The sequence below is a fragment of the Oryza brachyantha genome, chromosome 3, assembly GCF_000231095.2.
Source record: "Oryza brachyantha chromosome 3, ObraRS2, whole genome shotgun sequence".
In the NCBI taxonomy this organism is placed as follows: domain Eukaryota; kingdom Viridiplantae; phylum Streptophyta; class Magnoliopsida; order Poales; family Poaceae; genus Oryza; species Oryza brachyantha.
In genome coordinates, this window is record NC_023165.2 from 12,608,123 (window position 1) to 12,625,896 (window position 17,774).

At 38.4% G+C, this 17,774-nt stretch overlaps 2 protein-coding genes across 2 annotated transcripts; both read right to left on the minus strand.

Annotated features, from left to right (window-relative positions):
* Positions 1-6,905: 6,905 nt before the first annotated feature.
* Positions 6,906-10,662, minus strand: LOC102717232 (probable polyamine transporter At3g13620). Its single transcript, XM_040522806.1, has 2 exons — positions 9,572-10,662; positions 6,906-7,841 (listed from the first exon to the last, which is right to left on the minus strand). The coding sequence occupies exons 1-2, from the start codon at positions 10,470-10,472 to the stop codon at positions 7,249-7,251; spliced, it is 1,494 nt and encodes a 497-aa protein (XP_040378740.1). The 5' UTR covers positions 10,473-10,662; the 3' UTR covers positions 6,906-7,248.
* Positions 10,663-13,446: 2,784 nt separating this feature from the next.
* On the minus strand, positions 13,447-16,967 carry LOC102703379 (transmembrane emp24 domain-containing protein p24delta9-like). The gene is made up of 3 exons (XM_006650069.3): positions 16,195-16,967; positions 13,890-13,966; positions 13,447-13,798 (listed from the first exon to the last, which is right to left on the minus strand). The coding sequence occupies exons 1-3, from the start codon at positions 16,648-16,650 to the stop codon at positions 13,654-13,656; spliced, it is 678 nt and encodes a 225-aa protein (XP_006650132.1). The 5' UTR covers positions 16,651-16,967; the 3' UTR covers positions 13,447-13,653.
* Positions 16,968-17,774: the final 807 nt, after the last annotated feature.

The following is a 17,774-nucleotide window of genomic DNA, read 5'->3' on the forward strand; positions in this document are numbered from 1 at the left end:
TATATATATATATATCAACTGATCGAGGTATGCCTCCACGGTTGGTACCAATTTTCTCCTTGATATTAGATTGGATTGCATCGCTTTGGCTGTTGCCAATGGATATGTGAATAGTCCACTAAGAATCGAAGTTAACCTTCAAACGTGATATTTTCTTTCAAATTCCAAAATCGATCGAGTACTTAACTATTTACCGACCAAGAAGAAGTGGACCCAGATCACCTGCCGTTTTTTTTTAAAAATATATATATATATGCAATGGCAGAGAGCTACGACAAACTGCAGTAATGTTGGGGGTTATTATTCTCTCCAACCTTCAATTTAGTACAGCACCAATGATTCCATCGAGTGAAACGCTGCAGTAATATTACTCTCTTTCTCTAAATATTTAAGGTCATTGATTTTTTTATACGCATTTAACCATTCGTCTTATTTAAAAAATTTACATAATTATTAATTATTTTTATATCACTTTATTTATTGTTAAATATATTTTTATGTATATATATAGCTTTACATATTTAAAAAAATTGAATAAGACAAATGGTCAAATATGTATAAAAATCAACGATGTTAAAGATTTAGGGACGGGGATAGTACTAATTTACTCCTATACAAAAATATTTACTGTACAGTGAATCAACCACATTGTTGCTGGAATTAATATATAGAGATAACTATTTTACAATATGTATTGACGCACTGTCTAGTAAACACAGGCCATTACTGCGATAGAGGGCTCAGCTTTGCCTGCTGCAAAGGATCCAAATCCATGAATTTGATCCCGTTTTGTCAACTTTGCTTATTTGACCCTTTTTCATAACTGAATTCAATAACTGACAATATTCCATTAAGTACAACCAATGTTGTTAACTTAAGTAAAAAAAATGTCACTTCCCCCTTGCTCATTTGACCTTACTTTCTAAAGATTTTTTATAGTTAATTTGGCAGAACACATTCATAACAGATTAGTACACTTTGTGCATGGTTTGACCGGTTTGTGTTAATTTTCACTTAATTTATTTGGTTTGACAAATTTGATTGACAAATGTTATTCCACTTTGATAGAAGTTTTGATGAATTTGAAATACGAATAAATTTTTAAAAAATAATTTTGTCAAATTAAGAATAACTTTACACTATTTTTTGTCAAATTTTGTTGTTTATTTATATTCAGTTTATCAAAAGTATGTCATAAAAGAATAAAGTTTATCAGATTGAAGCCAATTTTTTAGAATTTGACACAAATGTATCAAACTATACACAAAGTTAGCGCAAACTAGGCTACACCTTTGAACGTAGGTCAAATAAGCAAGGGTAGAAGTAGCATTTTCAACCTTAGTTAACAATGTTGGGTGTACTTAACATGAAAGGATCCGATCGTGAATTTGGTTTTGAAAAAGATGCTCAAGTAAGCAAGTTTGGCAAAAACAGGTTTAAAATGGTAGTTTGGCTATAAAACAGGGTCAAAGTCAAACGTGCAATTGCCCCAATTTAGTACGGTACTCTCCGTCTTGTAATATATTTTAACCTTTTCAGTTAAACTTTTTTAAAATCAAGTATATTTATAGATTAGAGGCTTTTTACAATATTTGAGAAAGTACCCAGATGTATCAATTAAAAAGTTTTAGTGTAAATTTTACTTCAAAAAAAATGATACCTTTAGTGCTTCTTGAGTACCATAAAAAATTCTCTTTACAAATAAATGTAGCAAAATTTTCAACACAGACATACTATCAAAAAGTATTTATGAAGGACTGAATTTATATTTAATATAAAAATTAATGTATATATATCTTTAAATGTGATTAAATTTAAAGAAGTTTGACTCAGAGAAAATGTCAAAACTTGAACTATACGGAGGCCTTGTTTAGTCCCCAATTTTTTTTTTCAAAAATATCACATCGAATCTTTGAACATTTAAATAGAGCATTAAACATAGGCCGCGTTCGGCACCATGGCTTAGTTAACTAAGCCTCCTCGTTTTCCGTGCGCACGTTTCCCGAACTGCTAAACGGTGTATTTTTGTAAAAATTGTCTATAGGAAAGTTGTTTTAAAAAATTATATTAATCTATTTTATATTTTTTTGATAATTAATAATTAATTAATCATATACTAATATATTACTATGTTTTCCGTGCCAGTCCATAAGTTAATTTATGCCCACGTAACGAACGCGGCCGTAGATGAAAATAAAAACTAATTGTACAAATATGGGGGAAATCGTGAGACGAATTTTTTGAGCCTAATTAGTTCATGATTAGTCATTAGTGCTACAGTAACCCACATATGCTAATGATGAATTAATTATGCTCAAAAGATTTGTCTCGCGGTTTCAAGATGAGTTATGAAATTCGTCTTGCGGTTTTCAAGCTAAAACCGCTTTCGACATCCAAAAAAACGTTCGATATGGTCCTTTTACCAAAAATTTTTGCCAACGGAACAAGACCGAAATTGAGGGAGTAGATACATTAATAGTACTATACAAACGTATACCTACCGTCAAGCCAATTGAGATCCTATCTGATACTTTCGGAAGTCAACCTAAAAAAAATTACATGTCGACCGTACTTGAAAGAAGTATTGAATAGTACCTGATGGCATGTTGAACATCACCTTTCTATTTAATTAGCATGCTTAAATGAATTAGCTCCCATAGTGCATAGCTGAGTTAGGGAGCGTTTCGACGGAGAGCGATTGAGATGAAATGTCCTTTGTTTCATTTGTATATGTTTTCCAAACTGTTAAATGCATGTTTTTATAAAGTTTATAAAAAAGTTGCTTTAAAAATCATATTAACCTACTTTCTAATTTAAAATAATATACTTACATGTTAATGATTTATTTTATTGGGACAATTGAGGTTAAATTTCATGCTAGTTCTCCTATAAAATCATAATGTATCCCGCTATTCTAAAACAATTACATGGGATTAAATGGTTTCCAATATTTTGTTGCAAAGTTTTCTCTTTTTTTTTTTTTTTGAGCAAGGGGTGTGCCCCCAATTTCCATCAAGGAGACAGAACAAGTTCATATATATCACCTGAACAGAAGCCTACCAAACAGCAGAGCAAAAGGAGGAAAACTAAGCATGACAACATTAGGGATAAAAAAATTAACAACACGTGTGTTTCCAGTCTCCTCAACGGTCCATCGTCATCTGCAGCCTCCCAACCGGCGTCCTCCATCCATGTTTTCATTTGACTTTTTGATGAAAAAAAAATATCATACTTATAAAAGAAAAATATTTTATGAATAAAATTTTTGTATGTGTTCTTCGCGATCAGGCAAAGACTTAAAAATAAACTACAATAAAAAACAGTAAACAATAAGGTTAAAAAATTAAATTTTGGCTTATAACCATAAGTACAAGTAAAAAAAGATGGGGTTACTAATTTAGAAAATAAAAAACTACAAAAAAATATATCCTCTTTTTATTTTATTTTATTTTATTTTATAAATGTCTATTTTAATCCCCCGAACTATTTCACTGGAACACTTAGCCACCAAACTATTTTTTTTTTTGGCCTCATTTTGCATCCCAAACTATTAAAAAGGATCAGTCTATGCTCTACTGCTACTTCTATTTGTTGTTTCTCTCTATATCATATAGTTTGCACTGAAATTTTGTTAGGATGATAAATGCATTACAATTACGTCTCACCAATGTTGTTTTCATATAGTTTCCCAGAACTGTTTCCATTGGTCGGAAGCACCTTAAATTTATTTAAACATCAACATTTTAAAGTTTAATCAAATAGTTACAAAATATTGAAAACACTTTTAAATTTTAATAATGGTGCTATATATGTCTTCAAAAAAATCACCTTAAAATACAGCTTGTATTAACAATAGTAACAAAGAGAAATGTTATGGAGTGAGGTGAACTATTTTTGATAATTTAGGAATAAAATGAGAGGAAAAAGGTTTAAAGGGTCAAGTGGTCTAATCCATTAGTTTAGGGTAGTAAAATAGATTTTTTTCCTTTTTCAAATGGGACCTAAACGGGGCTACTATTGAGACGACAAAAGGTGATGTTGGAGTGGTTCGTCGTGCACTCGTCACCGCCGCCTATACATATGCCGACGGACATACGCTCGCCACCACACATCTATTCTTTATTAATTAATCATCGCCCTTATTACATGTTACTTCCCCATCTCAAAACACACATATTATATTATTTATTATAGGAATCAAGGTTAAAGTGAGCAATAGTGACGTGCTTGCTTAAGGTCAGAAAATGGAGTTTTTAAAGGTACCTGATGAGCCGTACGTTAATTTGGATCCAATAGATTTAATTTTTATTAAAGGCTAAAACTAAAACTAAAATATATAATATTCGTCAAATTTATGTGTAATATAGATGAATAGGTAAATATATCCTACCAAAGTTTTAAATAAAATATTTAATATACATATAAAAATACATAGTTAAATTTAAACTTTACACTAATACTCTTACTAGTATAAGATACCATAACAATGCCCTAGAAAATACTCGAAGAAATTAAACTGAGGAATGTTGTGATTGATTAAGAGTAGAAGTTTTGTATTCCAAGACAAATTTCAGTTATAGAATTAGCTATATTTTTTTGAGCCTGAGTACAAAATCAGCCAGGGGTGCTGAGCACCTGCATGTAATAAGCTACCTTATCATCTACGCTTAATTTACACAAATGATCTGACGCCCAGATTAAACAAGTTAATTAACGCAACCATCTGTCCTTAAGCTGGCGAGTGCTAGCTTGCGTTCTTAGCTTCTCCGGTTATAATTACGGCCATAAATCCCAGTTCGTCTGCTAACTGCTAGTGCTATTGTGTGTGTCTGCTTGCAGCCCGAATTTATTTATTAGCTAACTCTAGTCCTCGCCATACAAGTAAATACGATGATATAAAGTAAAGAGAGCGGATGAATGAGAAAAACTATTATTATGTATGAACATGACAATGGTTTAGAGTTAACTATTATTATTTATTATAAAAAATTATTGCATGAGGGTGAATAAAAAAAGAATGATCCAATGACCATACCTGACTTTACATGTATATACGGAAATTTTTTTTATTTTTAAATCTTTTAAGAATAATTTTATTACTAAACCTCCGGAAAAAATATTTTCAAAACTGAACCTTCTGGCCACGCCAGTGCTAGTGGCGTGGCAAGACAACGCTGCCACACCGCCTGTTCTGCCATGGCATGGCGTGGCAAGCCGTTTGGCCACGCCAATGTTGATGGCATAGCCAAAAGGTTCATGTGGTAAAAATATTTTTCCCGGAGGTTTAAAAAGGTTTAAAAAATAAAAAAGCCAGTATACACGCCCTTATAAATAAGTTCTTATTAGTTGCTAATGCAGATAAGAAAAGAATCAATCCTATATTCTACCTTTCAACATACACTGATACATTTATTCCATCTACTAGGAATCAATTTTTAAGTACGAATCTAATCATAGCCTGCCTTTTATTATAGAAAACACAAACACATCACTGCACACCATACGTAGATATATCTTAAAACTTTAAAATCAACTATATAAATTTAAGGTTAAGTACAAACGAAAAAGATGGAATGGCTATCTCCTGTGCTCATGTCAAGCTTCAAATCGTGCTGTCTTAATACTCAATCGTCATTAATACATTGAGATTGAGGACAACTACCTTTGACAAATCAATAGCGCTTGGATTGATCACTAGTCACTGATAGGTACTGAGTTACTGACAGGATAACCTCTTTCTTTTCAGAAAGAAAATGCACCTAAAGCATAGAAGGTCTAATACAAACAGATTTTTCAACCCCATATGTTTATTTGATGATCCACGATCAAGGAAAAGTAAGAGAAGCTAAAACATCTCTTAAGCATTGAGCTAACAAAACAGAAAAGAATTTCATCATCCGATCTGAGCAGAATGTTCCATGACTGTGGTAAAGTAAAGGTCACATAAACTTGAATAGCATGTGCATGCTCAGATTAAAAGTAAGAACAGCAAAACATTAAAAGAAATGGATCAAAATTTGAACAAAGTTGCTCTTACACATAATAAATCATCCCACCAAATTTCAGTCAAATTTGATAATTTTTTATAGTGTGAACATGAGTTTTAAAATTTTAGGTCCGAGTTTATACATATCAAATGGGCGCATCAATTCTACTAGAGTGGGTTGGATCCATTTTAACTAAATGGTTTGGTGCGGGTTGGACTAAAATTAAAGTTGAATTGGATCCTAATGAAAAATAATTAGGGTGAATTGATTTGGTAGACTAGCTAGTAAAGAGATAAATTAAAGTGGATTTGAATTGGATTCAAATCCATTAGCAGGCCAAATTGAGACAGCCAGCACATGAGCACACACCGCTCATGCCGTTGGCATGCTGCTAGATTGTCCTATGGTTCAACCCATGTTGCGTCCATGTAAATCTAGGTCTGGAACCTCACCTTCCACGTATGTAACATGATAGATCATGCCCTATCTGTGATTCATATTATAAGATATCCTGGTATTATATATCTCGATTTATTCATTGATCGATATATATAATTTATATATATGTCTAAATTTATTAGTCTCTATATAAATCAAGGTAAGGTATCAAATAGAGAAACTCTTCTCTTCAATGATCTTTCAAAAAAGACCTAGACAAAACTAGATTTTCTTGCATTATGAAACGGAGCGTACATGGTTACGTATGAAAGTGTGCTTTTGGCAACCAAAGATTTGTGATCCTTATGTTTTTTTGGATGTCTCCTACTACTAAAAGTAGTAACCCTGTTCACCGATTCTGAGCTTGTCCATGGTTTCTTGCAGTTAAGGACAAGCCCAATGCTACTGTGTGTTCATTTGATTTGTGCTTCAGGATTACTCCATTACAATGAGAAGCACCTGCCATTCTGGATGCATGACTTAACTTATCCCATCGTTTCACAGTTGCAACTGTTTATAAGCTTTTGTGATTGTTTCACTGTGGTTTGTTTTACACATTTCGTTTTTGAGTTGCTATGGACATGTATATAAAAGTTTTACCTAGAAATTATTTTTCGTTTGCAAAACACATTTTCGCTTTTTCCTCTAAAAACGAAACTATGGGAGCCTAAATTTCAAAGTAATCCAGCCCATTTTGTTGATCAAACATGGAACTCCTGAATTGATCAGCAGCTACGACTAAGATTGCTACAGAAACTTAGTTCCTACCAAATTACACCCAGAAGTTGAACAAATACATCAATGGCGTCGACGTCGACGATCCTCACACCTGACTGGCTGTGCTCCCCTGGCGCCGGTACATCATCGCGGCGGCCTCGCCGTCGGCGGGGGCAGTGAACTGGAGCCACCTCCTGGCCTTGCAGAGGCCCATGAGGTAGTAGACGGCGACGCCGGTGGCGGTGAAGACGGCGCTGATGACGTACACCTTCCAGCCGGCGATGGCCATGACGAAGAGGAGGAAGGCCGAGGGGACGAGGCAGAGCGCGGCGGTGGCGGGCAGGCCCCGGAGCGGCACGGCGTAGGGGCGGGCCATGTCGGCGCGGGCGGCGCGGAGGCGGAGGAAGGCGGCGAACTCGAGCAGCATGCCGAGGCTGTAGAGGAAGTTGGCGGAGGCAACGATGGTGTTGAAGCTGGAGAAGGACATGGCGAGGGTGATGGCGGCGGTGGCGAGGATGCCGACCCAGGGCGTGCGGAACGCCGGCGCGCGAAGGGCGAAGGCGCGCGGGAGGAGGCCCAGCTCCGCCATGCCCAGCAGCTGGAACGCCGCGCTGCTGAGCGTCGCCGAGTAGAGCCCGATGGTGGAGAGCACGGCGCCCACCTCGATCCAGTACTTGAGCCACCGCCCGCCGATCATCCCTGCGTTGCATCTCCACACCTCATCAGTTCATCACTTCTTCTTCATCATACACACATAAATCTTTGAAGATCAATGCAATGCTGCAAGATAATTAACTTCGCGTGTGCAATTTGCAAGACTATTGTTTTCGTACAGGGGTCAACATAGATTTGCCTTGAAAAGTACTCCCTCCGTTTTATAATATAAGATGTTTGACTTTTTTTGTTGCATTGTTTGATCATTTGTCTTATTCAAAAAATTACAGAAATATTATTTATTTTGTTTGTGACTTACTTTATTATAAAAATAACTTTAAGTATCACTTCTCATTTTTTAGATTTGTACTAAATTTTTGAATAAGACTAATGGACAAACATTAAAAAAAAGTCAAATATCTTACGTAATGAAACGGAGGTAGCAGTGTCATGATATTATACAGACATGAACCTTTGATGATTAATGCAATACAGGAAGCTTAATTCTGCAATGTTTAAGTGTTGGCTATATTCTCCTTTCAGGGAATATGCAGGATAATTAACTTCATATGTGCAATTTGCAAGAGACTCTTGTTTTCGTATTGGGGGTCACCGTAGATTTGCCTCGAAAAGTAGTATCATAATGCCGTAAAGAAAAGTAGTACGTAATAATGCCTTAAAGAAAAGTAGTACGTAGTGTCGTACACTTATTAAAATTTTAATCGAATCTTGTCCTAAGCTTCAACTACAAGGAGAAAAGATCACAGCATTAATTAATAAGATTTTCAACAGGGTCTAAAGGAAGTACAGCATTAGTTTGTTTCTTAAACTGTTCTTACCAATTTTTGGCAATACCTCATTTTGTCAAGTATTGGCATGCCCAATTTTGGCACAAACTCCTGTATTTTGCATTGGAGCCAAAACAGACAGAGATACTATTTTTTTCTAGGCATATCAAAATTTGGTTTCAATTCAAATAGATACTTAGCATTATTTAAATTACCAAATATTAGTAAGGCCACCAATTTAAGCCAGAAACCAAACCAGCCCTACATGTCAATGCGACATAAAGCTTTTGTTTCTATGTACGGCTCTGGGAGAGATAGTTGTACTGACATAGATGTACAGAGTTTACCGACTAACTTAATATCCAAATTGGAATAAGTGTAACATATTGGCATATTGCTACAAGGGGAATTGTCTTTGCAAAAAAAAAACAAAAAAAAAACCTGCAAGGCAATATTATCATCTTATCGTTTCTCTCAAACCAATTGCTTGGTCTCATCTTCCCCACGTCGTCAAAACATCAACTTGTCATGATTCATGACAAGCACAACACCACTAAAAAAACATTTTTTTTTCATAGTTTATGGAATCGTGTGCAGCATTGTCCATGGCTAGGGAGGAAAAAAATACAAATCTTTAAAGAATCGCGGCAGCGTGACGCGCGTGCGGGGTGTTTGCGATCAAACGAGATTATCTGACTTTCGAAAAGTTAGAGATGAATATGACTTTAAATGTATTTTCAGCAGTTTGTTTCGTAACTAACCGTGCGATACTAATCACTACAGTACCTACAAACAGTGCATATGCTATAGTACTTTTATTGTTTCTTTATTTCTTTATTAGCTACCGTGATTAAAGTTCATTTTCCTTTTCCTGTATGTTTTTATTACTTTTCTTTTGAGAGAATCCGGATTGGTTTGCGATGTCCAAGAACGTGATTGGGGTTAGTGGAATCGATGGCGTGTTGATGTGATTGATCGGAATTTTACCTGCGGCGTCGGCGAAGAAGCCGTTGCCCCAGTCGCTGGGGGACGCGTCGATGGCGCCGGTGGCGGCCATGAGCGGCAGCAGGTAGCCGAGCGTGGTCATGGCGACGGCGGAGAGCAGCGCGGCCGGGAACGTCTTCCCGGGCCGGTCCACCTCCCCGGCCATGGTGCTGGCGCTGTCCCAGTAGTTGAGGTTCCAGAAGAGCGTGTTGAAGAAGAGGCGCCAGTCCTTGCCGCCCGGGACGGCGGTGGCGCCCCACCGGTGCGGCCGGATCTTGGGCAGCGCGGCGCCGAACATGAGGAGGAACGGCGACAGCGAGGCGACGCCGAGCGCCACGGCGGTCCACCCCACGATGCTCAGCCCGGTGTAGTTGAGCACCGAGATCGCGGCGTTGAACGCGACGATGACCGCGACGCGCGGGCCGCCGCCGGACACGGCCGGGACGATGCGCTCCAGGTAGTCGGCGCAGAGCGCCGGGAACGCGGCGCCGTTGATCGCGGCGGAGACGTACTTCCACGTGCCCATCAGCGACCCCGAGAAGGGCCCGAACGCGCGGTCGGCCCAGACCACGAACCCGCCGTTCCCGGGCATCGCCGTCGACAGCTCGGCCGTGACGAGCGCCTCCGGGATCGCCCAGATGAAGGGGAAGATCAAGAACCCCAGCAGCGCGTACAGGGGCCCCGCCGACTGCACCGCCGGCTCGGCGCCGTACGGCCCGCCGGCGACCTCGAAGAAGATGAGGAAGATCAGCGGGACCAGGGTCAGCTTGTTCCCGGGGGGCCCCCTCCCATGCCCGCCGCCGCCGCCGCCGTCACCGGCCGTCACGCCATCGACGCCGGGGTTCTTGGAGTCCCCGACTCCGAGGTGGGCTTCCTCGGCCGCCATCGATCCTTCCGAACCCATAAATCTCGGGGTGGATGACGGCGGTAGGGTGGATGATTGGAGGCCCCCCGGAGTCGCGGAGGAGGCTGGTGATGGGGTCGCTCTTCTTGAGCCGCCATTGCCGGGGATTATGTACTACTGGTGGAACATGGGAGTCAACTAAAACTCGGCCATGTGTTTGGTGCGTGCAAACTGATCGAGTTATAATATGGTTCTGTAATTTAATTGGTCACATTTGAAATGTGCGATTTTAGTAGTCCTCCCGTTTTATATTTTATACCTTGTGGTATCAAATCGTTTCTGATCGTTAGATCTAACAGCACATATCCTACTCAGTTAGATCTAATAGTGAGAAATGATTTGGTATCTATAGATTAATGAATATGTTTTATATGTACCGAAATTTATTGTCATATATATGAATATAAAAAATAGAACATTTTATGATGTGAAAAAAAAATTGTAATATAACTTTGTGATCACAGCCTAGCATCTGGCTAGCATGGCGGCAATCAATTTTATACATTCCTCTCTCTAGCGGCAAAGGACGAGAAAAAAAATGGCCAAGGGCGGCAAATATTGATAACTGCGTAAATGTAAAGATAATGGGATTATATAGCGCTGAATAGACCTAGAAATCACAATCCATATTGAAACATGCTTAAAATATCTCCCAAATCTTCTACGGTAACAAGTCCAGTACCATGCCGGTTAAATAGCTATTCAAATATGTCAATCAAGCGATAAAATTTTAGTCATTTAACTGATTTTATACCAAATTGTAACCAAAGATGAAATCACAATACTCTAGTGCTGCTGGACTGCTGGTCATCAATCCCTGACCACGCCTTTGTACCTTTATTCCCTGAGCCTGTATTGTGTAAATGTATATTGCGATTGGGGAGTTGAAGATTACGAGAAGCAGCTAATGAGAAGCCAATTTTTTTAAATCTAAAAAAGCTAGGCTTTCTAGCTTTTTGTTTCTAGTTCATTTTTTGGAGTCTATAAATCCAAATTTTTAGAAATTGAGTGCTGTTTGGAAGAGCTTCTAACTTCTGAATATTTTATAAGAAGCTGCAGCTACCAGAAGCTCCCTAAACATACCCGTAATCAAGTTCACAAGTCCAATAAAAATAGCAGAGGAAGCATCGCTCTATTTGCATCACATGGACCCGTTCTTCTCTCTCACTCTAAGTGAACGACGAGTCTACTAAGGATGCATATCATGGCTAAAAGACATAGGTTCTCTACAAGACTACCTTGCACAAAAAGGTACTCATGGCTAACATAGGGTCAGGTGAGTGCTACCTCTTGCCACACTAGGTCTCTCTCGGGTGCTATCAAAATCCAAGTCATGCATGTAAAATAAAAAATATAGGTAATTTTTATGTATGTCTCGTATGTTAGCAATATACTCACTCTATTTTATATTACAAGATATTTTATACTTATTATAAGTTAAACTTGTATAAATTTTGGTCAAAATTGACCAAATTTATGGAAAAAAATCTAACACTACAAGATTAACTTAATAAACCTAAAATGTTTTATAATATATAACTGAGAGACTATATAGTATTCCTATTTTAGAAGAAAATAAGACACGGAGAAATAGTGATGCCTGAATGCGAGCGAATTGTTTTATACGGAATACTAGCAAAGTTCTCCTACAAGAAAAACTCGTGCTGAAATTCATAATTATTTTGTTACTCTAAGAGAAGAACTAGTGGCATTTTCGTTAATGTAAGAGAAGAAAGAACTAGTAGCGTAGTGGTGAAGTTTAGTTGCATGACACCATCCATTAATACTGGTTTAAATTTTGATGTCTATTGAGGTCATCTTTTATTTTTTATTAAAAAAACAAAATAACATATTTGCAAATGAAAAATAATTTGTAAATAGAATTTTTATACATGTTCTTGGTGATCTAGAAGCAAAGGCCAGAACATAAATACAATAGGAAAAACTTAAAACCAACTGTAAATTTAAATTTAAAATTTAGGCTTATAAGCATAAGCATAAATAAAAAGACAATGATACAGGTATACACGGTACGGTTTGAATACAAGGTGTGAATAAGAGTCGTATGCGTGCATACGTATATATTAACTGTAACTCGTGCGTGCGTTCAACGGGGAATCTGTCACGGATGGTGCCTTGGCATATTGCAAAAAAAGCACACGTCATTTCGTTAAAAAGGAAAATCTTTGGACAGCGCTAACACTATAAGTTGCTGTCCATTTGCGTTGAAATATTTGGCAGTAACATCTTTATCTACCAGGCTTTCCTTGACTTAAGCTCCCAAAGTCCCTACTATTTGCGAAATAAGCAAGCATCAAGTGGAAATAATTCGGATACAGCCATACAGGTACTACGTCACCAGCCTGATAACTCTGACCAGCAACAAAACCTTTCTAAATCAGTTTCTGCAACTGGATTCGTTAAGTTAAAAGATTAGTCAAAATTCAAGAGCCATACAGCACTGGATGCCTGATAATTTTGCAAGAAAGAGAGCTTCTCAATACAATGACATTACGACTTCATTAGTTCGTCACTGACCAAAATGCCACGCAAGAATATAGCGTTAACACACGCCAGTTATATTTACCATCAAATATTGATATAACAACAAAAGTAACATGCATGATATATTGTTGGTCAGACTAGTTAGATACACGCCGACTGCCTTGTGCCAACAAACAAATTGTTGAAATGCAAGTATGCAGCATGAAATAGGTTTATACAGAATTGGAAGTGAAAGCATTAGGAAAACAAATTACTCATGATTCAAGTTCAAGCCTAAAGAAAAACATGTAAGCATTGAAGTAGAAGGCATTGGTGTTAGAAATATAAATATCATGCATTGATATCACGAAGCACAAGGACGTTTGTTCTAACTTGCCATAATCAGCTGTAAACAACTGTAGATGGTTAGAGTATTTGGTTGGGCCTTTACAGGACAGGCCAGGACACAACATGGGAATGTAAAGTTGATTTCTGGACCGTGTGAACAACATACTTTGCAAGCAAGGAAACAAAATTTGGAGTCTGCTTTGTATTTTGCATCTATTTAAGTTGGCTAGAAAACTGAAAAGAAATATTTCTCAACTATGCTAATATATGTCCCTCATAGGAAATGTACGCCAAGTCCCAAAAGAGAATCACATGATTTTATGCCTAAATGTTCTCCGTCACAAAAGTATTATAGCAGCTTCTTTCTCTCAAAGAAGTTCTTCAGATGCCACAACTGCAACCCTGCCACTGATAGGCAGATAGCAAGTGAGAGGAAACTGAACCAGGCCATCCGTGTGTTTGTTCTCCTGTTCAGTTCTTGCATCTCCTCCTCCCTTGAGAAACGTCACATGAATAATAATAATGATTTAAGAGATTTTATTGAATTTCACAAAGAAATTTATCATTGCAAGGCACGAACCATACCTTTCACGAAGATAGAACATTTCTTCATGGATAGATTTGATGGTATCCTCCAGCTTCTTGAGCTCAATCTCCATCATCTACCACATATCAAAAGATAAATGTGTGAACAAAAATTATATTTCCACAAATATCTCTACAAATATTCAAGACCTTTATTCTTGCAGATTCTCAAAATTTTAGCAATACTGATACGGAGGTGATTTTGCATGTCTGCATTAACAGATCAGTTTACAATGTGTAATACTGCATTACTATTGATGATGCATTGCAGGATATTAGACCCATTGCGATGCTACAGTCACCAGTTAGAGAAAGAAGGGAGGGTAAATGATAGAAGTACTAAGCAAGTGAGATGCTAGTATAAAGGTATAGTTGTAGTAGGTAGCATTCAAAATAGATTACTCACGGATCAAAGCTGATAGATTATCAACTTGATTATAGTGAAGAATTAAATAGTACATGTTATAAACCTAACAGATAGTTTAGAACAAGTGGTCTAAGCAATGCAGCAAAAGATGTTTTTCTTTTAAATATTATATTTAGAAGCATGAAGCAAATAATCTGCAACAATAAATGGTACCCATGCTGCTGTGCAAATGAGCATAATAATTCAGTAGCATATAGCTATCCTCTTCAGGTTTACAACCAAAAATTCATGGATTCAAATCCTGGTAAACCAAAGTGGAAAAATACAATTAAATAACCTATTCTACAGCGTGAACCAACATGTATTGCTTAACCTCACAATTTAGTAGTAAATGATTAGAAGATATGGTTCACCATTGGTGGGACATGAATTGTGAAGAGGCATACTTGATGGGAGGAGCAATACCTTCTAAAATGATTACCAGTTCCTTCTTGAATTTGAAGCAATATGGCAAAGGCAAACCATTTTTATGCAGAGTCATTACAGCATTAGCGCTTTGAAGATAAGAGAAACCTTTCAAGCTTCATCCATGGTAGTTGAACTGTGTGTGTAAATTATATCTACCTAAGCTTATCATAAATAATAAACCCAATTCAGCACATGCACCACCATTCAGTGTGACATGGCTGTCCTCCCTTTGACAACTATCAACGACGACATCAACACACCATGAAGAGCTATCCTTGGCCACTACCACTGCTGACTCGTCTAGGGAACAGAGGCATCAAGGATGCAGGAGGTGCTAAACTGGGGAGGAGGAACAACAAGGAGATGACGCTGAGTGGGAGATGGTGCCAGGGAGTGAGAGTATGGAGTGCTGAAGAGTGCTGAGGGGATGAAAGAGGAGCCGGAGGAGGTAGCGGTGCAGGGAAGTGGCAGCACGAGGGGAGAACTCTTTTACTGGCCTAGCCTATCTAATCAACAATGCCTTATATTCACCTAAATTAGTCTAAATCATGCCCTCTCTGTCCAAGTGTCTAAGGGTCATCTATGCACCACATAACCACATTTCAATATGCATAAAGTGAAGGAAGAAGTTATAAGGTAAGTACAACCACTAGGTATGCAAATGTGTCCACCAATGCATATCTACTGACCCACTATATATCCAACTAAAAGTGTACCTTTCTTAATTGCTAGCCCATATGTATAAATTCATAAACCAAATGAACTAGAATGGGTCAGTAGCACCCATGGGCCAATCCTTTCCACCTACATCCATAGCCAAAAACGTGTAATTTTTTCTGGTCTAGCCTATCTAATAAACAATGCCTTATATTCACCAAAATTAGTCTAAATCATGCCCTCTCTGTCTAAGTGTCTAAGGGTCATCAAAATTATGCACCACATAACCACATTTTAATATGCATAAAGTGAAGAAAGAAGTTATAAGGTAAGTACAACCACTAGGTATGCAAATGGGTCCACCCATGCATATCTATTGACCCACTATATATCCAACTAAAGGGCACCTTTCTTAATTGCTAGCCCATATGCATAAATTCATAAACCAAATGAATTAGAGTGGGTCACTAGCACCAATCCTTTCCACCTACATCCATAGCCAAAAACCTGTAACAGATAAGAAAATTACTAGTTCACTAAACTGCACACTGCAGCTTAATGAGGACCAACAATGGCCATGCCCGACCATTGCTATGGATCCTCCCCCAAAGTGTTGGAACCGACTTGATTATTGCCCAAGCTCTCCACAGACTAAATTGTAAGAAAGATAATCCATGTGAAAGATCCAAATATCTGACGAATTCTTCGAAAAATGACTGTGCCGTGCGGCATCGATTGATCCTAACATATTGGAACAAAGTAGATAAGAGCTACGAGTATTAGGGAGGGATCCAGATTGGGGAGAGCACTCACATCGACCTGGCCCTTCTTGGCGACGCTGCTCCAGTCCTTGGCGGAGACGCCGCTGCGCCAGTCGAACTCGAAGCCGACGGTGGCCGGGGGGCGGTGGTCGGGCGCCCAGAAGCAGGCGAGGTAGTCCCCGGCCTCGGACGCCGTGAAGGCGAAGTTGCCCGACTGCACGTTCTCCGCGTAGTGCAGGCTGTTGCCGTAGGGGGAGGTGACCCGCAGCGAGATGCGGTGGGAGTCCGGGAGCCGCGACGACGCCGCGAGGGAGGAGCCCTCGGGCTCGGGCGCCACGACGTGGTACTTGCCCACGGCCATGGCGCCCACCTTGATGTCGTCGGAGATGCACTTGGTGTGGCCCGACTGCAGGTCGAAGCGCAGGCCGGCGGCCGGGGAGAGGGATCCGGCGGCGAGGACGGCGACGACGACGACGAGGAGGAGAGGTGGCAGGGATCGCGCGGCCATGGCGGAGGAGGAGGCGGGGAGAGATCGCAGAAGCGCCCGTGGCGCTCGTTCCTTCCAGAAGACGAGGAGGCGCGTCGTGCAGGCAACGAACGGGATTCGTTTTAGTTCGATTTTCTAATTTGTCCTGGTTTTTCCCTCATTTTGTTTTATTTTGGATTTTTTTGCCAAAAACATTTGAATCAAAGTCCTCTAGCAAGATTTGAGTATTCCTATAGCTAGAGATAATTAAGAGACTGTCTTCAGAAATACCAACTCTCTGTTTTATAACGTAACATATTTGACCTTTTTAAATTATAACGTTTGACCATTCGTCTTATTCAAAAATTTAGTATAAATATAAAAAAATAAAAGTTGTACTTAATGTTCTTTTGATAATAAAGTAAGCCACAAGCAAAATAAATAATTTTTTTATAAATTTTTTATAAGACAAATGGTCAAATATTATAAGAAAAAAGTCAAACATCTGTAATTACTATTGTAAGTTTCAAGATATTTGCAAATATAATAATAATTTAATTATATTTTAACTATGTTTAACTATGTTCTAAATTTTATATAACTTTTTACTTAGGTAGTTAAAAAATATGTCGCGTGGATTTTCTTTTTTTTTCACTCCAAACAAATCTGGATATGATATGATGCTCTGAAATCAAAAGAATCGTGCTTAAAAATTTTCCATCCAAATAGGTATTTGAACAGTTTATTTAGCAATACCAAATAATTAATAAAGGATCCATAATTTCTTTTAAAACCAAGAGGAGCTCATCAGAAACGTCATCAAAAACATCCAACTCTTTTGCTCGATACATGATTAGATTAAAACCAGGGGCGGATCTACGGTGTTGACCGGCGTCAGGTGACACCCACGCCCTCCAGACCTAATTTTGACATTCTTTTATTATATAAATAGACTTTTTGGCCGTACCAATATCATTAGTGTCGTCACGGCACCAATAACCTCTCGTCACATGAAGATAACACTATCACTTGGAGAACGGCGTCAATATCATTGGCGCCGTGACGACGCTAATGACATTGGCGTGGTCAAAATGATCTATTTATATAATAAATTTTTCAGTAGTCTATTTATAAAATAAGTTTTTTTAAAAAGACTAAAATTGTCA

Bases quoted from the DNA above. Each gene is read 5' to 3' on its own strand.
- LOC102717232 (XM_040522806.1), bottom strand. From the start codon at position 10,472: ATGGGTTCGGAAGGATCGATGGCGGCCGAGGAAGCCCACCTCGGAGTC. The intron at 7,842-9,571 runs GTAAAATTCCGA...GATGCAACGCAG, and splicing joins CTTCTTCGCCGACGCCGCAG to GGATGATCGGCGGGCGGTGG.
- LOC102703379 (XM_006650069.3), bottom strand. From the start codon at position 16,650: ATGGCCGCGCGATCCCTGCCACCTCTCCTCCTCGTCGTCGTCGTCGCC. The intron at 13,967-16,194 runs GTGAGTGCTCTC...GATATGTGGTAG, and splicing joins CCAAGAAGGGCCAGGTCGAT to ATGATGGAGATTGAGCTCAA. The intron at 13,799-13,889 runs GTATGGTTCGTG...ACGTTTCTCAAG, and splicing joins ATGTTCTATCTTCGTGAAAG to GGAGGAGGAGATGCAAGAAC.